We start from the raw sequence: 26,289 nt of genomic DNA on the forward strand, positions 1-26,289 counted from the left end.
CTATGGTGAATGTGACAAGACGATGACTATCCTCAACCTGATGCTGCAACGTCGTCTATTAGAAGCTCAGAGGAGAAATAACTTGCACTTACCACAGCGTAAGCAAATTCCGCTCCGTGCAGCAATGCTCCTAGGCAATGACAAACTTATTTTGACATTAACTTAGTTTTAGCTTCCTAAAACTAGCTTGGTCTTCTGCAGCCAAGCGATCCGCAACATAACCTTTTTTAGAAGTTGTTGCTGCGATAGTAGTATTAATCGGCCGTGCTTTCCAGCTTTTCCGCTCAAATGTATGGGTGACGAATTAGTTTTACTTGCAAATTCTTCAGTTATCTTATGACCAGCGGCAAACATATATGTTATGTCCATAGCTGACGAGACTTGTCACGTCAGCAACACGATACATTGTGCAAGTCTAATTTTTAGAACAACTTAGCTTTCTGTATGTCGAATTCCAAAATGAATTCCTGTCCATTGTACGTGGAGAAATCCGGCAACGAAAAAAAAAAACTGACCAGACTTGTCATTGGCATACTTCAAATACATATTGTGTATATTGCACACATTTAGGCATCAACTGTTTTTATGCTTCTTCAAAACTGAGTTACATCCCTGACTTCATGTAACACTGTCAACTCAAACCACACTGTTTGGCGTTTTGGGGCAGAACGGGCCCTTGCGCCATAAAAACGCATTATTCATCATAATTTAAAAACGGACAAGTAAGAATTAATGAAATCTTCAAAAGCTTTAGTGTCAACAGCTAAGTTCTCCAGCCAAAGATGCGCCACGAGTCACATTTTATTTACGAGTTGACCTAGAGCTCAAAAAGATAAACCAAACAAGTGTTAAGGCTAGCACTTACCCGAGCAAAGCACGGTTAAAATAGCAGCTTATACAGACCACGTTTCCATGCTAGTAATAAATGAATAAAGTTTTAGTTGTTTCACTGAAATGTTTGGCGAATGCACATCGATGTCTGGCCCACAGGTAAATTTAAGTAAAAGCAATACTTTAATTTGTGACGAGTTCCAAATCCTACGGTCAGATATCCAAATATTCCAAAATAGCAAAAGTACGTGGCCTTTTCCGAGAGTCAGAAAAAGTGCCGCTGCAACTATGGCAAACACTAACAGTGGAGAAAGTCAACCTACTGCACCACCGGGTCACCCAATGAAAGAAAAACAGGCAACCTCAAAGCAGCATACGCATGCGTTGTACACAACTAGCTATCATTGCCTGTAAAGTCATAAATTGAATCATAATGGTATTTACCACGTAATTACTGCAAAGGAAGCCGCTGCGATTAAGGAAACAATTAGCGCAATTACATAAAGACAGGGGAGGGGGCGGACTAAGCATGCCAAACCCCGAAACAATCCCGCATATTATTTTCATTAAAACAACACCAGGCATGAATCAAGGTAGTCTTAAATGAGGTATTGTCGTTGTATAATAGCCAAGACCACTCAGGAAGTATTTCGACGTCGAACAACACGAAGAGTCCACATATAGAACAACCATCAAGATTCTACAAAATATAACAAGCATTAAGAATATACTAAATGAACAGTACTCTTAAATAGATATATAGAGAACGCCAGCGACGAAGGTCAATGGTACCTTCGCATGCAAAAGAGTAAACCACGAAGACAAACTAGAAGACTGATAAAAAGAAATGCTCAGTCTGATTCAGGACTCTGATACCGCAAGACTTCAAGACTTCGAATGGAAAAGACGATGGGAAATACTTCATAATAGCTAGCCGCTTTGTAAGTACCATACTATACCAATCGAAAAGTGCCCGAAGTGCCCCAAGAAGAGTGCGGACGTTTTCATGTCGGCTGCGGCTTTCTCCAATGTTTTCCCAGATTTTTTCTGTGATTAGCTACCTAAAGATTTCACCAAACGATTCGTGAAGCTCTCCGGACTCTGTGGACACCTCGTTTTCAGGTGGGACTTTCCATTTTCCTGAGACCGCACCTTTTGTCCACCCGCCACGTCGCCGTCGCACTAAGCCTAGCTCGCTGGTCATTAGGCCTCCGACTGCGTCGGCTGCGTCTCGGCGGCATGTGGCGCCTCGGCGCGCACCGTTTACATCTCCCACCAGTGTGAGCCCGCACCTCAGTATTCGCTATGGATATTCAGGTCGCCAGCGAGGATATTTCGCCCGAAGAAGTGACCGCCCAGTCTGGCTGGCTCACTGGCCCATCCCACCGCTCAAAACGCGGCACGGACAATTCGACCCCGACCGATGATTTATCTCAAGCCCTATGCAACCAGCCCCGCTTTCAGGTGAGGCAGCCCGTTTAAGCTGAAGTTTTGAAGGCGGGCCGCATGCCACCGCTTCCGACGGAGGATATCAAGATTGTCATCTCCCGCAAGGGCGCTCTTCATATAGACAAGATCGGCAGTCCCGTGGGGCCCGCAGCCATTCTCCAAGCAGCCAAAGTCACAGACGAAGAAAACTTACAAGTCACTGTCTGCCCGAATACGCAAGAAAACATCGTTGCCGTCAGCACACCTCAAGCGGACCACACATATCGGTACGCTCGCATCCGCTCTATCCAAGTGAACGGCGTCACCCACTAGGTGAAGGCCTACGAAACCGCAGCTGAGCACACGACGAAGGGGCCATCCATGGGATCCCACTCACGGAGACCCCCCAGGAGATCCACAACAAAATTGTCACTGCCCGAAACCCGACAGCCTTGGCAGCCAAGTGCAATACCTCTACTACAACAGTGAGCATCGCTTTTGACGGACTGGATGTGCCTTATCAGGTCAGCTACGGCTCCATGTTACTCCCATGTTTGCTATATCGGGAGCAATTTGACATTTGTGACCAGTATGGCCGCCTCGGTCTCTGTATGGACGTTTGTCCCTTCCCAAATAACAAGATATGTCGCGACTTCGGTGTCCGCAACCCCCCGCCGGCCACAACAGTAACCCTAAGTGCTCCCTCTGTGGTGGTCCCCATCTCACCGCTGATAAAAGCTATGCCGCTCGTTATAAAACCCCGTACGTCACCTGCAAGCGTATCGGGAACGACGAGCAACCAGCCAAGCCACCTATCAACAAGCCGGCCCCTCCACCCTCAAAACCAGAACCAGGCCACTCTCCCGCACACCTTCATGGGGGAGCCGTTCCCGCTCCAGAATTCCATCTCGATCCAGGCGACAACTCTCAAGATTCCGGTCTGCATCGGCTGCATGCATCACATCTAGCAGCAACAAGTGCACCTCGCGGGAGGGTCGTAACATCGCCAACACACAAGTCACCTCCCTTCCTCTCTCACCAGATAACGCAGAAATAGCTGAGCTTAAGCACGAGAACGCCATCTTACGCGATCTGCTAACTAAACTCACGCAGGAGGTTAGAGACCTCAAACAATCCCAAACACCAGCCCCTACACCTATCGCACAGAACACCCCTGCCCCTAGTCAGGAAGCCCCCACGACACCCGCCCCCAAGAAGAGAGCCCTGCAAGGTAGAGCCACGGGCCAGGTCCGCTCTGAAGTTAAAGACATGCTCATCTCACTTCAAACAAATATTAGCACTTTCCAACATGCACTGGACTCCATCCAGCCCGCCTTCATTCGTACTTTCCAACGAGTGACCAACCTGGAAACTCATATTCTCACGCCTCCTAGCCATGCCGCCACCGTGTGCGACCATTCAGGGACGCCGATAGCGACTTCCACCGTCTCCCATCATGGCTCACACTAATCAAGTCACCCTCATTCGGCAGTGGAAATGCTGAGGCCTTTACCAGAAACAACCGGCACTTAATCGATACCTATGCCAACATGCCCGCCACCCGTATGCTATCCTACTTCAAGAAACCAATAACGCCCCCACCACGCTCCCTGGTTATCAAACCTTCGATACCACCCACCCTCTTCGCCGCGTCTGCACCCTAGTACGGCGTCGTATCCCGGTAATTCAACATGATCTCCATTGTCCTGACATCGAACATCTATTCCTTAAGAGAGAGAGAAAGATGAAAATGAGAGAAAAAACAGGGAGGTTAACCAAAGTTAAAACCTCCGGTTTGCTACCCTGCTCTAGGGGAAGGGAAAAGGAAAGTAAAGACGGAAAGAAGAGCATGACAAAAATAAAAGCGTGAAAAAAGATGAAAAGGGACGGAACGGAAAAATTTTATATCTTTCTAATAGGCCCCTGTCACGTAAAACGGTCAACAAAGCCTTGACCGACTTTCGCTGTGACGACAGTTCTTGTCGGCATTCCAAAACTGACTGTTCTGAAAGTGGCCTGTCGTCCAGACGTGCCAATGCGGCTGCTAGTGACAGCCGGTGCGCGCTGTATCGAGGACAGTGGCAAAGTACGTGTTCGAAAGTCTCCTCGCCGCCGCAGACTATTCCTCAGATTAATTCCCAATTGTAAACGGAAAGAATGCATCTTCATTTTACACATTTACAATATCCCCAAGGACAAAGCAACGTGTCGTTTCGTCACCCTCTTCAAGAAGGCTCTTCACGTAGCTGGAACGCACCCCCTACTTATCGGCGGCGATTTCAACCTCGCCCATACAGGCTGGGGCTACATTCACACGGAAGCTGCAGCTCGCAACCTCTGGCAAGATTACCACGACTTAGGCCTCACGCTTACCACGGATCCCTCTTTTCCCCCACGCCTGGGTACCTCCACTGCCAGGGACTCTACCCCCGAACTCGCATTCATCAAACATATCAATAATGCACACTGGACCAATATCTAGTAAGACCTGGGTAGCAACAATTACATTCTTACTATCACTTAACCCCAACTCGCTGCCGACCCTGCGCCCACTAAAGAATTCACCATTACTTACTGGAATGTTTTCATAAGATACGCATTGGTGCTACCTCAGCAGAAGGCATTGGCGACATTAACACCTGGATGCAAGCGCTACGCACTAACGTTCAAATGGCCACTCGGGTGGTAACTACACATGCCCCAGTTCAACGCATGGATAGCCACCTCGCCCATCTTCTGGAGGCTAAGGCCTCCATCCTAGCTCGACGGAAGGGGCAGCGCCTAAACCGTCGCCTCAGAAGTAAGATCTCTAAATTCAATACAGCCATCGAGGAGCATCGTCAAACCCTCAGCCGGCAACAATGGACTGAGCTGTGTAACACGGTGGATGGACAACTTCATCGCCCACGCTCGTGGGAACTCCTCAAACATCTGCTTGACAATACCACCACCTGCACCGCCCAACAGGATCGGCTGCAGAAACTCCTTTCTACGGAGACCCTTAAGCAAGGTCCACAACAGGTGCTTGACTACCTCTGCACCAGATATATCTCCAGGGGACAAATCAGTCCACACAGCAAATACATCGGTAATCTCAACGCTACACTAGACGCCGATTTCAGGGTATCTGAAATACATGCTGATGTTCGCAATCTTAACGATTATTCTGCTCCAGGCACTGACGGGGTCACTAAAAAAGCCTTTGCAATCTCGATGATGAGTCCGTGTCTCATCTGACTCACTGCATCAAGAATCGCTGGCCCAATGGCGTCCTCCCAGCTGCTTGGAAGACTGCCAAGGTTGTCCTAATCACAAAGCCTGGAAAACCATCTAGCCTCAACAACCTAAGGCCAATCTCCCTCACTTCATGCGTAGGCAAGGTGACGGAACGCGCTTTCGTAGCACGCATCAACGCTCACCTAGAAGACAACTATTTCTATCTCCACACAATCATTGGACTTCTCCCTCACCTTTCTACTTAAGACGCTATGTTGCAGCTCAAACATCAAGTGCTAAACTACAGTTCCCGTAACATGAAAGCCATCGTCGGACTCGACCTCACTCAAGCCTTTGACAGCATTTCCCATGCAGCTATCCTTGTCCAGGTCTGCAACCTCCACCTGGGAGAGCGAGCCTACAATTGCATCCGTGACATCCTCTGCAATCGCACGACCACCCTCTCGGCCGGAGATTTACGATCAGACCGGCTTCCCCTTGGTAGCAAAGGTATCCCACAAGTTTCAATTATCTCGCCCATGCTCTTTAACTTAGTCATGATTGGTCTTGCGCAGCACCTACAACGAGTCGACAATATCGACCATGCCATCTACGCCGACGACATCCCCACCTGAGCGTACCGAGGCAATGATGGTCAAGTGGAGCCAAACCTCCAAACGGCGTTTGACACGGTTGAAGCCTATCTCCAGGGAATCGGACTGTGCTGTTCGCCGGCTAAATCGGAGCTCCTTCTCTACAAGCCCATTCAGCGGGGTCACCCTCCCAAACACCAATCTGATCACCGATCCTGTGACGCCATCACCCTACGCCTTCAAGATGGCAGTCCTATTCCACACGTCCCTAGTATCCGGGTCCTCGGCGTCACCAGCTCTACCAACAGCTCCAAAGCCTTGCATCTCAACAAGATCTATGCCCAATCTCGAAACACCCTGCGGCTTCGTAAACGTATCTCTGACCGACTAGGGGTGCTCAAAGAAGAAAACATTCTTCGCCTCGTGCAGTCCTTTGTCATATGTCACATTACCTACTATGCTGCGTACCTCAACTGGCACCGAGCTGAGCAAAACAAGCTCGACGCCCTTATACGAGGGGTCTACAAGCAAGCACTTGGCCTCCTGCACTGAACTCTTCAACAAATTGGGAGTTCACAACATCCCTGCCGAACTCATTGAAGCCCAACAACGCTCTCAGCTTGAACGGCTCACCCTTACTAAAACGAGACGCTTTATTCTATCGACGCTTGGCTTCACCTACCATCAGCAACTAGGCCCCAAACAACCGATCCCGACTGACATCCGTATCTGGATCTACACAGACCCTATCCCTCGAAACATGCACCTTGAATATATCAGCGCCCATCGCCAAGCTCGGCGTTGCTCACGTACCTGGCGCCATATTTGTTGATGCAGCCCAATATTCGCATGGCACACGATTTGCGCCCGCTGTCACACGCGATGGAGTCCTACACCACGCCTCCTGCGTCACTACCCCCACGGCCTAGATGGCTGAAGAAGTGGCCATCGCCCTGGCCACTATAGATCCCACCTGTCATACCATCGTGTGTGACTCACTCCGCCCTCACTAACTTCAGCAAAGGCCGTGTTTCTCCCCAACCTCTTCGCATCCTCTGCCAGGCACCACACTCTAAAGACAGCATGATCTCCCTGACATGGATCCCGGCCCATGCGGTCCCTGTCCACCCGCACCTCTCCAATCTCAACGAGGTTACCCACTCCATTGCGCGAGGCTTAGTCAACCGCGCTGGAGTCTCCGCAGACGAGTTGGAGACCAGGGACGATCAGACCACTCATAACGATCTGGTTAATACCTTTTACCTCCGTCGCTGAACCTTCCCCCCACCTCACCTCAAGTTCAGCCGAGTGCACGCCACCACCCTGCGTCTGCTACAAACAAACACGCACCCTTCACCCGCCCACCTTATGTTCCCTGACGTTTACAGTAGCCCCATTTGCCGGGCTGTTGCATTCACCCAGCTACACTTCCGCATATGCTGTGGGAGTGCCCAGCATAGTACCCACACAGTAACAACATGCCCTATCGTCGAGGTTGCATTAGGCTCTGCGGAGCTCCGCAGTCGACGACCAAACCTGCGCGACCCATCACGCCCACGAGGAGGTGGCAAGGCAAGCCCTCGACGTCCCCTCATGGGAGGCTTAGGCCCGACCATCATAAAGTGTTGGCACTGCAATAAAAGCTTACACCGCACCCCCCCCCCCCCAAGAAGAAACAGCTAGACACGCACTCGTCGAATGCGGCTTAGACCTTTCCGCATGGAATATGGCGCAACGACCACTTAAATTCAACTGCAAATTTTTATACTCACGCAAAAAGAATTTTTGAGCAATTAGTTATTCAAACCGCAACGTTTGTCATTGGGAAAGGGGTGAATGCAGTTGTGAATAAGAAGTAAAGAACACCAGCGCTCCCCACCATTAAACAAATTAGAGTTTTGCTATGAGAGTTTCTCAAACGAATTAGAGAATGACGGGGAAACGCCATTTTTAAGGCGCTGGCACAGATCTTTTTCAAAATAAGTGACTGTAAACTTGAAAAAGAAGTGATGCCATCCTACGGCAAATAGGAAAAAAAATCACTTGTAGAGACTAAAGAAATGCAATAAAGGGGGGGGGAGAAAAGGAGACGAAAATATGATTCGCAAAGATTGCGATACAAATGTTGCACGATTGTTTAATGTCCTATATGAATACGTGTGATTGACATATCTCGACGATGTAGATGTGCCCGGTGTTTAAATAAACGCGGCAGTGAAGGCTCTGAACCAAACTATCGGAAAACAGACAACCTCGTCTTCTGCCGTTCTCGCCATGCTGGCACATACCATTCTGCAACATAAATCCCCGGCGGCAAAAGCGCTGTCCCGGCACTGGCTAAGACATATGGTGCTAGTCCGAGTGGTAGGACTTGAGCCTCGATATGTGTACAAGTTCTGTAGCCCCGAGCCACCGACAGAGTGGGGGCAACCACAGGGAAGACCTTGTATGTCAAGTCGGTCACTTGGCGCACCACGCGATAAGGTCAATGTAAAGGGGCTGCAGCTTTTCGCAGAGGCCCACGCGATGACCAGACCACCAGAGAAGGACCAGCGAGCCAGGATCGAAGGAGGCTTCTGGGTGGTGGCGATCGCAAAGCATATTTTTAAGAGTATATGCTACAAGATGGTCACGGCATTGCGCAGGCAGGTTCAGCGCGGCAATGACATCCAGGATACTAGGCCGCTCATCTCGCGAGCATGCAGAATGGACGGTGTAGGGCTGCATGATTGTTTTGTATATACTTATGCACTTCCGCGAGTTGCCCATGTGTTTTGTGAATAGGGAGGCGTCCACCACCCAGCGCGTCGGGCAGCAACCGTTTCTGTTTTTGAGGGGTCGGACGGCCCGGTGTCGGGTGACGAGCCGAGGTGCGCGCCGGGGGGGGGGGGGGGGGGGGCAACGTGCGGAGGCGGAAAACGGATTCGGAGAACATGCTCTTACGCGCGCTGTGTTGACATTCCGCCGATGGTCATAATAGGGCCACGCGGACAAACCTCGAGTGGGACGGTGGTATACGCGACGTTGTGGCGCCGGCTCCCGAGTCCCCTGCTGGTTAGAGACGCAGCTGCTAGCAGTGTTGACCGCGTGGTGCGCGTACGGAGCAGGGGGTTCACGCCCCTACGCATTCGGGTGGCAGCCACGTGCATCTTGTTTTGAGCGCTGAGGAGAGCCCGCTTGGTGTCGTGTTACAACTAGCAGTGCGCGCCGTAGAGAGGGGCGCGGTGCGCATGCGGAGGCCGCGTTCGGAGAACGTCGTTTTAAGAACACCGAGTCCGGATGCCGCCAGCGGTCATTATTTTTCTACGAGGAAAGACCTTGAGGGGGACTGCGGTACGCGGTGTTGGGACACCAGCGCCCGAGCCCCCTGCTGGCTAGAAACGCCGCTGAGGTGCGAGATGGCCTCAATAAATCGTGCGTGCCTGGCGTGTTTGCCGAGGCCGTCACTGACCACGTGGAAATAAGAGAGGGAGACGAAGTTGGGGGAAGAAGGAAAACAGGGTTGTTTTCCAATGCATTTACTTTTGAGAGTAAGGCCATCCCCTTGGGTGGTGGCTTAAGCAGACTTTCAACTCTCATTGCCAACAGCTTCCGTGGGATGGGCTAACGAGCCTACCACCCTTTTTCTTTGTCTCTTCCGACTATAACAATCCAGACAAGGTGCTTGTTCCTCAGTCTAGGCTGTAATCACTAAATCTGATAGAACAGTAAGACTCCGTACGATGCAACGCTAGTCTGGGCCGTAACCACTTAGTGGTAGAACAGTGAGACTCGGTTGGTCGTATGTAGTGACAGTTGTCCTAGGCTCTAACTTAAGAAAAAGTAGCAGAGTAAGGCGCTGTTTACTTGTGTGTTTTGCATCAGTGTTCTTTTGCTAACTCTGTATTTGACTGTGTAAATATTTCCGTTGCAATATATCTTCAAGTTTTGTTACCTCCAACCTGCCTCCTGCTTCATCAACGCCGATAATCACCTTGAAGAGACTTTGGTCGACTTCAAGGAGAAAAGAACACAAAACTTAACTCAGGACGTAGGAGCAAGTTGCAGATGAATCTGTGGGAAGCAAGGAATCAAAGGGCAGAAGTGTGTTGGGGCCATAAGAAGATAGAAAGGAGAAGAACCCGCCGGGTCATGCGCGAAGATTTATAAGCGTAAGTGACAAAGAGAAATGCGCAGTCCCAATCCTGATGATCTTCCGACACATACATAGCTAGCATGCCGGTAAGCTTGCGGTTGAGGCACTTAGTAAGTCCGTTTGTTTAGGGATGGTAAATTTGGTTGTGGGAGTTCACAGTAGTTTTCTTTTTTTTCTTTTTTAGCCCTAGGTAGGACATTAGGCAGTATAATAGCAAGTGCTTGGTGGTGCAACCCACCGCCCCGTTCAAAAGGGGACGCTCATAACATCTATCCATCCATCCACCCATCGTGAACGACATCAGCAAGGAAGCAACGGCCACGATCCGTTAGGAGCTGACGAGGAGCACCGTGTTGAAAAATAACCTCTCGAAGGAGAAAATCGGCTACATCGGTGGCGCAGCTCGTGGGTAGAGATAGCGTGATATCGAGACAAGTCGCGTAATCCGTAGCCACAGCAATCCATCGGTTGCCAAGTGCTGTCACAGGGAAGTGTAAGTGTCTTTGTCACTTACAAGTAGGTCCAAGCCAAAACGGAAAAACGGCTCGGCGGGCATGTCGATCAGCTAGAGTAGGCCAGGTGGACGCGAGAAGGGTCTCTTGCGGCATTGACAGCTCTCGCAGGCTGCAACGTATCGCCGTACGGAACGGTGAAGGGCAGGCCAGAAGAACCGGCGACGCAAGCGGTCACACATGCGAGCGACGCCTAAGCGGCCAGCGGTGGGGGAAACATGAAGCTTCGCTAGGACGTCAGAGCGTAGGGATTCCGGAACGACAACAAGAAGCTCGGCGGCGCTGGAACAAATTTGCACCTGTACAACACACTGTCTTTTAAAACGAAGAGCCGGAGTGGGGTTCAGTAGGTTCTGTGGTCAGGCGATCGATGATAAATCGTAAGGCCGGGTCCCGACGGGGCGCCATGACGAGGTTGAGAAAGTCTGGAATGGATAGAACACATGCATCAATGTCGTTGTCGGTGAGATCAGGCGGGCAAGCCGGATGTCGAGACAGTCGACGTCCTGGTGCAGTCGCCCTGATTTATGTCACAGAAAAGGAGTATTCCTGTAACCGTAATGACCAGCAGCCGAGGCGCCCCGTAGGGCCTTTCATCGAAGATAGCCAAAAGAGGGCATGATGATCCGTAACAACAGAGGTGTGTCGCTTGTAAAGGTAAGGGCGAAACTTCATGATGGCCCATAAGAGAGAGAGAGACATTCACGTTCGGTTAGAGAGTGATTCTCCCCAGAACGAGAAAGGAGTCGACTAGCGTAGGCAATAACGTGAGACGAGCCATTCTGTCGTTGGGCAAGAATAGCGCCGATGCCATGACCATTCGCATCTGTACGAACTTCGGTATCGGGTGCTCGGTCAAAATAAGCCAAAAGGCGGCGGCCTGGTCAGGTGCCCACGAAAAAAATGCTCCTCTTGAGAAGACAAGTCAAGGGGGCGAGCGATGCCCGCGAAGTTCTCGATGAAGCGTCGAAAGTATGAACATAGTCCTATAAAGCTACAGGCATCGTTCGAGGAGCGTCAAAGCGCGAATTATTTTGCAGCGCGGACCTTGTCGGGATCAGGCTGTATACCGACTGCATCGATGAGGTGTCCAAGGACCTTGGCTTGGCGGCACCCGAAATGGCATTTAGCAGAGTTGAGCTTTAGACTGGATTTTTGGAAAACGGCAAAAACGGTTGAGAAGCGGTGGAGTTGCTTTTCAAAGTTGGGCGAAGAAAAGATCATCAAGGGGACAGAGGCACACGGACCACTTAAGACTTCGAAGAAGAGTCCATCGTGCGTTCGAAGGTGGCAGCAGCATTGCAGAGCCCAAACTTATGACTTTAAATTTGTAGATGCAATGAGGTGTAACAAAAACTGTTTTCTCGCGATCGTGTTTCGTCAGCAGCAATTTGCCAGTACCAAGAGCCGAGGTCAACGAAGGAGAACTAGCGCCGTGCAAACATTCTAACGCGTTGTCGATCCATGGAAGAGGGTACACGCCCTTCTTGGTGACCTTGTTGAGATGGCGATAGTGTACACAAATCCTCCAGTTGTTGTCCTTTTTCTTCACTAGTTCACTGGGCTGGCGTAAGGACTGGAAGAAGGCTCTACGATGTTCTTCTCAAGTACTTTGTCGACCTCGCTTTGTATGATGCCATGTTCGGGTTCTGACACATGTAAGGTCTCCGGTGAATGGAAAGGGCGTCGCCTGAGTTTATGCGATGCGAAACCAGGGTGGTCTGACGCAACGATCACCGAAATTGAAGATATTTTGGTACGAAGCTACGAGGGAGCAGAGAGCATCACCGTAATCTGCTCGGACAGGTTAAATCATTCGGCGTAATGAGTCCTCATAGAGGGAAGTTGAACTGGACTCTGCCGCAGTCAAGCCTAGCTGAGAATCAGTAGCCAGTGTCTAAACAGTACAGAGCTGTAAGGCATGCAGCGTCACTGGGGAAATATCCATCGCGAGAACTTGCGTTGATGAACTGAAGTTCAGAATGGGAAGGCACACTTTATTATTCCGAATTGTAACAATGGTGTTGGGTAGCGTAACACGGCGGGTTAAGAGAACGTCCAGAATATAAATATTAGGACAGTGTGGGAGATCAGGGGCGCTATAACGTAAAACTATTCCAAACTTTTCTATTCTAATTCTGCAATCAGCCCACGGCGATTGGTCAAAAACATTTTTGGACCACCCCCACTTCACCTGTCTGTCACGCGACGTCACGAAAACCGTGATAGCTCCCCATCTCATATGACGTGCACACACTTATTATGCATGATTTGACCGAACAAAAGAAAAATAGTTATTTCTGATTCGATGCCTTTTCGGCATTATTCCTCGGCTATTGGTGAAAAGTTTTCGGGCTGCATCCACTTCACCTGCCTGTCACCCGACGTCAGAAAACAGCAAGAACTCACCGCGTCAAATTCACGTGTACGCCTTAAAGATGCATTATTATGCCGAACAGAACTGAATTTTCTCCTGAATAGCCACAGGCTGCCCCGTTCCCAAAGGAATAAAAAATGGCTGCCGCCGATCGCTCAGGCACTGGAGACTCGCACCTGCCGGAGAGCATGCGTTTATTTGCGTATAATAAACCTTCTTTTTTGCGTGGCCGTGTAACGTTTTCGAGCACTTTCGGCACGTTCACGACCTCGTTCTGCCAACTGTTCTTTGCTGAAGATCCGTTTCAGCGTCATTATTAAGCTGCCGTTGCACGCCGCCGCGATTTTCGACCAGGCACCCCAGGCTAAGTAAGGGAAAGCGGACCAATCACACACGCCGGCACCACCCTCTTTATACGGTTATCAATATTCAGTGCACTGGCTCGGCACCATCGAATCCCTCTCCACTTGAGCGTGCTCCACGCCTCATGTCAGCCAATTAGATAAGACAAGCCGCTCAGTATAGGCAATGTTATTCATTTTTCAAGCAGAAAAAGTTGCCTCCTGTGAACGAGGAGAGCGTTTCATTGGTCTGTTCAGACAAACCTGCGTGTGACCGCCCGATGCCTGCGCCAGCGGTTACGCAAATTTGACGTCAGGAGATTGTTATAAAAACTAATTGGAATAGTTTTACGTTATAGGGCCCCTGCACCAGTGTTTAAGTAAACGCAGCAGCGAGGTCTCCCAACCACAGTATCAGAAAAATGTCTACCTTGTCTTCTTCCGTTCTCGCGCTGCGAGCACATACCATTCTGCAACAATGTACCGGCAAAAAGAACCAATTTGTCATGTCCTCGCTACATAATTCTTATGTAGCCGATTGTGTTATACAACGTTATTCTGTATTGAGGATAGATTCTATTGTTTCATTGGCACTACGCCTGAAAGAATTAAAGAGTATGCAAGTTCTAAACATAATACGAGATTCAATAAACGTCCTCCTTTGAAGCAGCGGCAATATCGCCTCATTTTTGGTTAGGCAGACGGCCCATATTGTTTGCATGCGGCGCACAGCGCGATTAGCAATGCATCTTGCAGGCGATAATCTGGACTCGTGTTGCGTGTATCAGGGTAAGTCGCAGCGATCAGTCATTGACAAAATATCAGGGCCCGTGATATTCCTATAGGAGAGAACCAATGAGACGCGATGATTCGTCATCGCATACACTACTGCGCCATCTGCGCTGTGCGCAGAAAAAAAAATGTTTGATCATAATCTATCTCTTCAAAGGTATGTCCGTAAATGAGCTTCTAGGATGTTTTTACTATGGCCGACGCTGCATGCAGGCGCTTCAGCACGGGGAATGCACAAAAAGCAACGCACAAATATAACCTCATTTTCTCGCAGATCTCATAGGTTCTAAGTAAAACAGCTTTGTTTTCTTTAGGGTCATTATGCTTACCTTTAAGGCACGTGCTTATGCTGTAGTGGTGGAAAGAAACATCCAAAATTGGGTCTTCCAAATCTGGGAGCAGCAAAGGGAGGCCGCAGACACGTTGCACGCATCAGGAACCGCGAACTTGCCTTGCAATGGATGACGTAAATATGTACGCTTCTGCTTTGCGCTTTAGATGTTGATGACTAATAATTAATAACAAATTGCATTGTTCGTAAGTTCCGTCATTCACAGGGCCCGTCGATTAATTTTTACGTTTTTTATTTCTGCCCCCATGAGAATTAAGGCTCTGCCGCTGGGCCTGGATCCGCTGAGCCGCCGTGATGGGTACGTGTATATTATAGTTGTGAAGGTTCATCCTGTGCCCACTTTAACACAACATGGTGATTGAGACACAAATTAGGTGCCTTCAGAAAAATTTTGGCAATTCGACCGTCTACATTCACGCCAATGCAATTCAATTTGTGTCTGCAAAGAACACTCATTTAAGCCAACTGTGATTTCGGCGCCGTGAAAATGTCAATCTTGTGTGGCAAAATTTTGGCTTTCGAAGAGTAATTATATATTGAGGTGGTTTGACATACAGAACAGACATTCTGGCATTTCTTTATGGAAATCACCTTACGCTGGAGAGCCGTGTAGTTGGAAGCAAGCTACGTTGTTGTGACCATAAAAGAGGGATGGCTACTTTCTAAGCACAGTTCGTAGATGCCACTTAAAAAAAAGCAATATGCAATCGCACCAATTTAGCTACAAATATCGCCCTTATGCAGTGAGAAGCGGCTGGATGAACATTCTCTTGAAAAAAAAGAACGCCTACTTAGAAGGTGCGCTTGATGAGATGGGCACTTGCAGTGACGTCACGCTGTTTGCAAAGAAGGAGGTGTACGTCTTTTGCTCTGCCTGGGCGTCTCTTGCAATGCCACTAGGGTACCTAATGTTCATTACGTAATTCTCTCTTAGTAATGGAAGATCCAAAGAAAGAAAACGGAGAAAAGGCAGCGAGGTTAACCAGAAGCCAGATAAGAATTTGTGACTCTGCACTGAGGGAAGAGAAAGTAGCGAACCTTGGAAAAAGGTAAGAGAAATAAAAAAATACAGCAGTTTCGCTCAAAACGCGAAGAGGCACATCCGATAGCAAATTAGTGGACAGCTATAAGAAGTAAGGTTAGTATATTTATCGGCCATATAATCTTTTAAACATAGGCATACTACACTCGCTGACAACTACGTGGGGTGAGGAAATGAGGAAATTCGCAGGCGCTACATTATTCGCTATCTACTATACAATCTTGCGAATACCTCTAACTTTCAAAAGGCTCTTCTTAGTGGACAAGTTTTACGTTTCTGCACATTCTTTTCAACGAAACCAACAAACATTATTCGCCTGTGTTGCCTTTTTTCTGTGCAGTGTGTTTTCATGCCACTGGACAAATGCCCACTAAACATCTGTTCTTACCATGCGTTCAGTTGAGTTGCTGAAAGCGTTTTGTTCGTCACGATCTTGTGGCGAAAATTTTATTGGGCATGCACTGCCTGCTGCGACGCCAATCCTCAAGTAAGTCGTGCCAGCCTTGCAGTCAATCTTCTTGGCCATCGTGCCTCGCTCGCACGTGTCGCCGTACGTCACGCCGACTTGCAAATCCCTGACCGCAATGCGGACATGAGAGCGGATACTGCTTGGCGTGCACGAAAAGGTAGTGATGTCTGACGTTACTCGGGTCAGCAAACTTCCTGCCGCATTCCGCGCATTCGTACCGACGCTCTGCCACGTGGGTGAGCACGTGCACCTTGAGGTAGTCTTTTCTCGCGTAGCATTTGCCGCAGTCAGGACAAACGTGCGGCCGTGGGTCGCCCGAGTGCATTTTTTTGTGGCGGTGCAGGTGAGATGAGCAGTTGAAGCGCTCGCCGCATTCTGGGCACTCGTACGGCCTCTCTTGAGTGTGGGCCAGCAAGTGGACATTGAGGTCGGTGCGCCATGTGAAGTCCTTTTTGCATATTTCGCACACGTACGGCCTTTCTCCTGTGTGAGTCAAGCTGTGCTGGTCGAACCGCCATCTAGGAACGTGAGAGAAAGGAGAAACGCAGGCCACCAAGTATTCAGCCAGTCACGCTATCAGCATTGTGGAGCCAAGAAACAGGGACACCATGAAAAATCGACAAGGCTGAGCACAACATAGAGTGGCGCCAGGCATTGCGACTACGTGATGGCCATGGCTGGTGACACTGCCCGCTGCAAGCCTGTGCTGCAGCCGCTGGCGGTTTCCGCCACTGAAACTACAGTCACGCAGCGCCGTTACCTGCCTTCCTCTGCACTCAATTAGGTATTAGCACAATTGCTTTGATAACCATTTACTCACTGAAATAAACAAAAATAATGCCAACCGATGATCATTGAAGGACACATTCCCACTAGGTGCTCTTACTTTGGCTACAACTAAGTTCATATGTTTTTACTTGCTTCCTAACTTCGCCTGAGTTAACACCAAATGTAGCGGGCACGACGCTCGACATTTACACTGTCAGCTGGAATCCAACTTGAAGATATGGCTGCTCCGTCCATATCTCCATGCTGGGTAGTGGGACCGTATATGCACTCGACCAATTCTTTAACTGTACCGCGCGAGCATCGACTGGCCAGCCTGCAAACACATTCTAACGACGCGAAGCGACGAGGTTGGGCCTCGGAAATTCCGCCGCTTCGGTGGCAGAGGTAATTCGCGCCATGCATCAGGAGGGCGGGAAAGTAAATCCGCCTCCATTGCACAACTTCTAAGATAAACGTGCGCACGCGCGCCATTAAAAGAGGCCGTGCTCTTTCGCCCCTCCTCTGAACTCTCCCCTTGTCTTCTCTCAGCTTCGACTGTCTCGGCGCCCGCCCTCCGGCCCGGCACCAGATTAGCCCGCTGCATGAAGTTTCATGTTTCGTTGTCGTCTGTTATCGGGAAACGTGGTCTGCTGTACCTGTGCCGGAGTGTGAAGTTTCGTCATTTCATGGTCCTCGATAGCCGTGTGCTTGTGCTCCGCGATGTTTCACCCATTTCACGACTCGTACCGCTCGTGCATCGTGCAGTCGTGCATGGATGCATGGATACCTCAAAAACAAGCCCTGCAAGGTTCTCCCGGGTGCCTCAAGACAACACGTGAGTGCACAGAGTCAAGGACATCAGAAGGCGAGTGTACACGAACACGGCGATTGTCAATGTGTGCGCACCATGAGCCTTCGGACGTCGTTGCGCCTTCATTGTGCTACACTTCCCTCTTACCAATAGAGAAAGCTGAGAAATAGATATTCCTCGTCATTGTCACCTGATCTATGACTTTCGTTTTTCAGTGCCAAGTCTCATTCTGCAACTTCAGTAACTCGCCGAGCTTTTCCCATTCCACTCTCGCTGGTTTTTCTGTGTGTCCCCGTTCTACAAACGTTCTAAGAGCTGCAAAATTCGTGTTCGTGTTTATGTATTATCTCAGTAATTGCCGATGAAAAAATCGCGCTAACAACCTGCATTTGCAGGCATGATAAGCTTTCTTTTCTTGAAAGCATGCGCACTGCAAGTGTCCTATATGGAGTTTTTTTGCAATTCGTGTATGTTAAGCAAAGCAGTACCCAGCAGGTATGACGTAGTGGCTTAGGTGACATAATAAACGTGTTTTCCTCCAAAACCACAAACACAAAAAAGGAGACAGCACGGGCGCTTTCTTGTGTCTGTGGTTTTTGTGCAAAACTTGTTTCTTATGTCGGTTAACCAACTAGCCCAGCAGTTCAATCTCCTTAAGTGACGTAATTTTACTGCTAAGCATGGCATTCGTGGTGAAAACAAAGTCGTGTTGTTGGCTTATTTCACGTGGCCTCCGATTGAGGCAAATGCATTTCTTCGAATGTTTTCTCTGTGCTGCTGTAAAAGCTGACTACCTTCTGCTACGTCCACCGTTACTCAAGCTGTGGCCAAGTGCAAAATAATGTGACATGTGTATTTACGTTTCTAGCACAACGTTATTTTTGTTCTGCGATATCTTTTTCACTTTGTTCAGTAGTAATAAATATGTCACGCTCTTCATATACTTTTGTGCAGGCATATCAGTAAGTTCTTTTTTGTATGGCTTTCAGTAAAACAATCTTCCCGTTTTATTCTATATTTTAGTTATATTGCGTCTCATTGTTTTTGCCATTACCAGTGAATTTTCATTTTCTTTAGTTGTTATGACTATGTCATACACGTCGTCCAATTGTATACAATAGCTCAATGAGTATATCAGAAGCTCTCAGTGCGCATATCAGAAGCACCTGTACACTTTATTCTTTATGACATTATATAAAATTATTGTTTTTTATATTTGTGTACATGAGATGGCCTTCGCGTTTTCTGGAGTTTTATTTTATTTTATTTAAACAATTATGGAGTTTTGCGTGCTAAAAGCACTTTCTGATAGTAAGGCACGCCGTGCTGAGGGACTCCGGAAATTTTGAACACCTGGGGTTGTTTAACATGCACCGAATTCTACGTACACAGGCGTTCTCGCATTTCGCCCCCATCGAAATGTCGCCGCCGTGGCTGGGATTTGATCCCGCGACCTCGTTTTTGGTTATTTCACTGTCTGTGAACTTTTGTGTTGTTGGGTAGTTATGTACATGGCATGAATTTTTCAATTTTCTTCATTTTCTTCCTTTAACGTAGCTGAAGTCATGATGACTAGCGGTTGCGGCCGCGCAGCTCTAGGCTTGTGTTTGAAACATCGCTGCACCGTGTTGTCAGAAATGTCCGGCCTAGTACTGAATGGAATAAAAACAGCGTGAATACGGCGAAGCGTAATTTCATATTGAAAGGCTCAAACATATGAGGCGATTCTTTATTCTGGTTTGGGAGATGCCTGCAATGCGTTATGTGATTCTGCTTCTTTTAATGTAGAAGCTAGGAAGGATATACGGAAGAGGGGGTACACGACAGGCTGTGACAACAAAGTGAAAAGCTTTGGAAATATTTTGTTTGTAAGAACTCGATATATTTTGCTGTCACAACACATATTCGTAACCTCTAAACCGTAGAGCTAATAAATTATTGCTGACGCTGTTTGAGAAGCAACATAGTAATAAAACTTATTTCAGAGTGTTTTATGTATTTCATTGTACAGTCCTTACACATCCAAGGCTCTCTAGTACTGATCTTGTATACATGTTTGTGAAACAAAGCTCCTTATGTATCGGTACTATATAAACTATACTACCAAGAAAAGGAAGGAAGGATACCAACGGCGTGTCCCATCCCTGCAGTGTTTTTTATATAGGCGCATGATCATTTTCCAACCATAAAGGCGGATAAATTCGTGCCGGAACCAAAGGTGAGAAAAGGTTCTTATAAAAACGGTTGATTTGAGAAAGAATACCGCGAATAACGTACTCGACAGAACACAGGCTACAAATAATGTTTCTTGTCTTCGAGAAAGCGTGTTTCCTTTCGAAACGAAGCGACCACACGTTTATCCGTGGACCAAAGTATATCTTGTACTGTGAATCACGTAGTGTGCTGCTTCAGTATTAAAGGCTCCGACGGAGAAAGCTCGCATCTGTCTTCAAAGTACTGCTCCCCAAGGATGGCCAAGTGTGATGCGTTTTCCTCTTTTACCGTGGGCACACATACTATGTTTCTTACATTCCTCAGTGTCATGGAGATCTACTTGCCACACTGCGTCATCACTGTTATTAATCCTGTGGCCAATCATGATTGGAAGAAGACAAAGCAGCACCCGGTTTTAAATGGTAAGTTCTCGGGTTTTACGCTTAGATTTGATTATGAGGCTAGCCGTAGTGGGAGATTCTGGATTAATTTCCGCCACTTGGGGTACCTTAACGTGCGCCGAAAGCACGGTACCTAGGCGTTTATGCCTTTCCCCGCCATCGAAATAGGGCCACCGCTTCTGGGATTCGATCCCGCGACCTCGTGCTTAGCAGTACAACAAAATAGCCAGTAAGCAACCATTGCGGGGTAAGCATTCAGGTTTCAGAGCCTCACAGCCTAATTTCATTGCAGTTGCATTTACCGTGCAATACTTGCTAAGTGCATTATTCCTATGTGCACTAACTTGAATACATTGTATAGTTCAGGCAATCGAAAGTGAACCACTGTTTTTCGTCTGCGTAATATTTCGGGAAGAACAGCAAGCCATAAAATTACACACCTTGAAAGAGGTCGTGACAGAAGCAAGGTGGCAGCCTCAGATCGCAGCCACGAAACTTTTGACGACTGTTGAAAACCGAACAATACATTACTCCTTCAAACGGTACGCCGCTATCCTCAGCCACGCGAGCAGCATGGTCGTTTTAAGCTGGTGTTCTTGCTTCTGCGCGCAAGTAAGGCTGATTGTGCAACTCCAACTAATTAGACAGTACCAACAAAAGAAGTTCGCCAAGCTATAGCTTTCTCGAAAACCGCTAATGAAATGCGAACCAGGTTTCTCTCCGATGATTCCCACGACTGCCGCCTTAATGCCGTTGCAAATGACATGAACACCTTCCCTTTCAAGCTGCACGAAGTCATTCAGCAATGGCTCAAATATTTTCTCTTTTCGAAATTCTGAAATATCACGCTCTCATCCAAACACTAGAATGCCGGCTGAATGTGGTCTCTGATTTATGTGCTTTGCGAAGTTTACGAGAGTAAACTACATGCCTACTAACTTACGTTTCTTCCGAGCACAGCCGAGTGGGCCAGCAATTTCAAATGCATTTTGGTATAACAAAAGATGAATGCATGCCTCCTTGAGTATTAATTTGAACTTTTTGTATAAAACCCCGTCCGTGATACTTGTGAGCTTATCTTCATTTATTGGACAGTGAAAATTTTCTGAAAATTCAATACCCTCTGCTCTGCCAAGGAGTTTTGTTAAGGTCTCCATGATAGGGATATATTGGGAGCACCTCTTTCCTAAATTTGTCGCATGCTAGCTTCACTCTCCTTGGTGCAATGCATGCGAACTTCTCTTTAACACAGATTTTTCGATTAAAGTTATTGGTGAAATAATTAAAAATAAAATTAAATTATGATGTTTGACGTGCCAAAACGACGGTCTAATTATGAGGCACGCCGTAGTGGAGAACTCCGCACCACCTGGGGTTTTGCAACACGCCCCTAAATCTAAGCACACGGGTGTTTCAGTATCTCGGACCCATCGAATTGCGGCCGCCGTGGCCGGGATTTGATCCCGCGACCACGTGCTTAGGAGTCCCACACCATAGACACTAAGCAACCACTGCGGGTGCCAAAATAATCACGTACATTGCTGAACAGATGGCTAGCGCTGAGTTCATGACAAGTTTGTGGATCATCGGTATTGGACATTTTCCCCTGAAGATGACCTTGCAAATTAGAGAAAGTGTACTGTTTATTCGTTGCGTCAATTCGACATAATTCCTGTGCTATAATTTGCAAATTAGTTACATGTACCAAAAGCTTTGATTCCTGTTTCAGGGTAAAAGGTGCAAGTGATCGTTCAGCCCTATACTGCAGCTGTTTACAATCTGGCTGAACATCTGGTACTCCTCTTTCCATTGTGTTGACAGCGACATGGGCAACACAAGCATTTCCTGAGTTTTCTGTAGTAGTTGCCGGGAAACTCGATGTAGGCTGCTAGGTAGCAGTCGCTTTGAAGACATGGTCTCTTCCCACGTGACTAGAGAATCATGACCTCGTATGGAAAATGTGCTCGCAAGAGAAACTTCTTGAAACCACATTATCACTAATAAATTGGAAAGCTGTCGAGCCCGAAGAGTATTTCTCTCAGCTGAAATACGTTCTTGACGTATGCCTGATAACAGTTAGCATGTAGGCTTAGAAATTTTTTTTTAATTTGGTAACGCTTGCACTGTTTACTTGGGGAGGAATTGTCCCGTACCTTTGGTTAGTGGAGTAGCCGCATGTAGAACAGCTGTGCGCGCCCTGCGGCCTCTCGGTGTGATGATGGCGATTGTGCCTTTCAAGGCACATTTGCGAAGAGAAGCAGTCCCCGCATTTAGTGCAGGAAAATACCTCTCGTGGCCGGAGAGAATCTGCGTTCGGATATTAAATTTGTGAGAATAACTTTTAATAACGATAACTGTGACTGACACTTTCAGTATCCCGACCAGCTTTTTATTCGGCTATGAGTAACCTTTCGAGAGTAAGTCGATAAGACATTGTGTAAACAGATAAGGGTTCGTATCAAAATGAAACACAACGACTGCGTCAGCAACGCTGCAATTAGCCCATGGGATGAAGATACACGCGGTAGACACGATAACGCGCTATATCTCATAATTTTTCTCTTTTTTTTCGTCATTTCCTTCACTCTCATTTTCGGCGCTTGCGGTTGCACGGCACCCAACTCATTTTAGCAGGCAGTTCTTAGGCGCCCGTACCTGCGGCGAGCATCACTGTCGGTGGCGTCAACGGCGTAACCAAGTGAACGAGCTTAACGAAAGATGAAAGTGAACACGGATGGCCGCGGGCGATGAAATAAAAGAGGAGGGAAGCGGAGAGGGGGGTACGGCGATGATGACTACGAGATGGCGCCAGAGTAGCACGCTTGGTCTGGTAGATTTGTCGGCGGCGGCTGGTGTGAATCGCACACATACGTAACCCACGCGCTGGTTCTCACGATCTACAGAATAGCGTGTAAGTATCGCGACACTTCGCTTCCTTTGAAACGTACCGCACGAGAACGATTGTCCGCGCCAGCCAATATATGGTGTTGGGAGCTCGGTTTAGCGGAGGCAAGTAAGACACGTTTCGACAGGTTGACAACGGAGTGTTGACTGGCTCTATTCAAAAGGAAAAGCAGGTTTACCGAGTCGCTACGGTGGCGCCCCCATCGGAAGAGCAGGGGGCAATGACCCCCACGTCGAGGCATGGTGAGGGTATCAAAGGGCAATGACGCCCACGGTGCGGCAAACTGCATTTCCAAGGAGCGCAGACAACGAAGTGACGAACGGTCATTACAAGCACCCCCCCCCCGCCCCTCTAGAATGCCAGTGGTTTAGGTGTGAATCGTGGAAGGTATGAAGCATTAATGTTCAGGATAGGCTGGTTTCACGCGGTCGCGCGACACTCTGTTTTCAATGCCATGTATGTAAATCTTCAAGGATTTCTCTGACAGCGAACCACACGGAAGGGGTCTTCATAGAAAGAAGTAAGTGGTGACTTGATGGAGTCGCGCCACAGAAAGACGTGTGTGGTTGTGTCCATTATCGGGAAACTAAACACAGGCTACGTGACGGTGTATGTCGATGAAAATCGAGCCAGGAATGTAGCCTAAGTGCTGCGCGGCCGCTGGTGAAGTGCATTGCTGGGTGCAGAAAAACTGGCCTCGAACGCGCGTTGCTGATCCATAGAGCATCTCGGCTGCGCCGACTCCAAGCTCATCCTTGAATGTTGTTCTCAGCTCAAGTAGTACAAGGGGTAGCCTTTACACCCAGTGCTGTCTGTCGAGCATGGCGGTCGCTGACACATTCATTTGAAGGAAGAGACGCTGGACTATGCCATTGCTGTGTGCACGTGGGTGGTAAGCCGTGGTGTTGTGAAGGCGCGTGCCGAGCAGTCCCACCCGGACAGAAAAGAGCGAACTTTGGAGTTGTTGGCGTCGGTCGGTATTTATTCGCAGAGGACAACCGTACCGCGACACTCATGTAGCAACAGATGCTTCCACCACCGTTTCGGCCATGGTGTCTTCTAGAGGCCTCGCCTCAGGCCACCTTTGATACCGATCGAAACTTATGAGGCGGTACCTGAGATCTTGGCAGGGCGGAAGAGGCCCGACCAAGTCTAAACGCACGTGGTCGAAACGGCTCTATGCTGATGGAAACGGCTGCACCACTGAACGCGTGTGCCGGGTCACTTTGACGGCTTGACCGGCTTGCCACCTTCTTGCCCAACTTCGAACGCCTTTGTTGATTCCTGGCCAGACGAAGCGGTCTATGATAAGCATCTGTGTCGCGCCGATGCCGGGATAGCTTAGCCTATCCAGCGAATGGAATATTGGCCGCCGAAACTGATGAGGCACGCAGAGGTGGGGAGCTGCCTGCGATGTGTCGCACTTCACCAATGTTGTCCGCAACCAATGACCGCAAACTCGAACGACGAGCCTATTTCCGCTATTGGGGCAGCTCGGCGTCGTTCTGCTGGGCGGAGCCTAGAACTTGGTAATCCACGGGGACAGCAGGCAAAGCGCCGGTCCGCGGCAGTACCTCAGCTGCATCATTTTCGGTACCAGAGACATGGCGGATGTGCGCAAAAAATTCGGAGATAAATGAAAGTTGCTGAAGCTCACGTTTTGAGTACCAGAAACAATTGTTCTTGAAAACAGAGGTGAACAGCTTGTGGTCGGTTAGACTTTAAAAGCTATAACCTTAAAAAAAGCGGGAATGCTTGACAGTGCTATAGATGGCCAACATCTCCCTCCCGAAGGTGTTGTAGCGAGCTTCTGCAGGTTTCAGGCGCCTTGAGAAACCCAGCGGCCTCCAGTCTGTGCCATCGTGCTGCTGCCGTACTGCACCCACTGCCGCGGTCGACGTGTCTACCATAAGGTGAGTTGGGGTGTCGGGAAACAGATAAATCGGCAACACTGGAGCTGCGAATCGTGTTTTCGCTTCCTGGAAGGAGTGTTTGTGTTCCGAAGACAAGGGGAAGATAGGCGGTTTTTTGCAGTCGCGACGCAGCAGCTCTGTGAGCGGCTGGATAACCTGCGCGCAGGATCGTAACAAGCGCCGGTGAAAATTTGTGAGCCCAAGAAACTCGCGCACCTTTCGGAGGAGGTTGGAGAGAGAAAGTTCTCGAATGCCCGCACCCGTGATTTCAGTGGCTTGAAGCTTTCGGGTAAAATGCTATGGCTAAGAAAGTCCAGGACCTCAACTACGAAAAGGCATCTCTGGGGTTTTAGAACCAGGCCGTGTTCATCCAGTCGCTCAAATACAAGGCGAAGGTGCTTTTCGTATGTGCAAGTTGCAACAAGAATGTCGCCAAGGTAGACTAAAATGAACAGGAGTCCACGCGTAACCTCATTCATGAACCTTTGAAAAGTTTGCGCCGCATTCTTCAAACACTGAAGGTGTACGGACAAACTCAAATAAGGCAGATGGAGTAATGATTGCTGTCTTTGGAATGTCGCTAGGTTCGACAGGAATTTGGTGGTACGCGCTCATGAATTAAACGTTGTCTTATATGTTCGCTCCTGCGAGACGAGCGCCGAGGTCACATATGTGGGGAAGGGGATAATGATCCGGAGTAGTGACAGCATTCAAAGCCCGGTAATCACCACAAGGCCGCCAGTCGAGACTGTCCTGCTTTTTGAACCAGATGAAGAGGTTAAGATTAATTACTAGAGGAAGGACGAATAACGCCGAGCTGAATCATGTGTTCCAACTCATGGCAGGTGACCTACAACTTCCGTCCAGCGATCCTCCGTGGCCGCGTGGTGAGAGGTGGGCCGGAGGTGGTGATAGGATGCGTCATCTTGTGTTTTACGGGCAGCGGATTGTTTCGGGGCTTCGCGAGTTGCGGGTACACAACAAGTGCCTTGTCTTACGTTGAGACCAGCCGCGACGCACGGATGCCAGATGAGGTGAGGTTTGACTGCAGGCCAAGTACATCGAGGGATGTGGCGTTATCTTTTAGGCGCCGATCTCGAACACAGACATCTAGGTTGAAATGTTTGAGGAACTCCGTTCCCAGTATGGCGAAGCTGACTTCGGCGATCACAAACACCCATCTGTGCAA

The 26,289-nt window shown here is 48.7% G+C and overlaps 1 protein-coding gene across 2 annotated transcripts in view; it reads right to left on the bottom strand.

Annotated features, from left to right (window-relative positions):
• Window positions 1-15,911: 15,911 nt before the first annotated feature.
• LOC129384496 (histone-lysine N-methyltransferase PRDM7-like) overlaps window positions 15,912-26,289 on the bottom strand; it is a 100,290-nt gene continuing 89,912 nt past the window's right edge. Inside the window, exons 7-8 of one of the 2 annotated variants that reach the window (XM_072287025.1) lie at window positions 22,436-22,589; window positions 15,912-16,606 (exon numbers count right to left, since the gene is read on the bottom strand). In XM_072287025.1, coding sequence (XP_072143126.1) covers window positions 16,129-16,606; window positions 22,436-22,589 — 632 coding nt within the window. In that variant the 3' untranslated portion in view covers window positions 15,912-16,128. The remainder of the gene's footprint in view (window positions 16,607-22,435; window positions 22,590-26,289) is intronic. The other variant, XM_072287026.1, reaches the window with a different exon arrangement.

Source organism: Dermacentor andersoni, chromosome 3, assembly GCF_023375885.2.
Source record: "Dermacentor andersoni chromosome 3, qqDerAnde1_hic_scaffold, whole genome shotgun sequence".
Classification (NCBI taxonomy): domain Eukaryota; kingdom Metazoa; phylum Arthropoda; class Arachnida; order Ixodida; family Ixodidae; genus Dermacentor; species Dermacentor andersoni.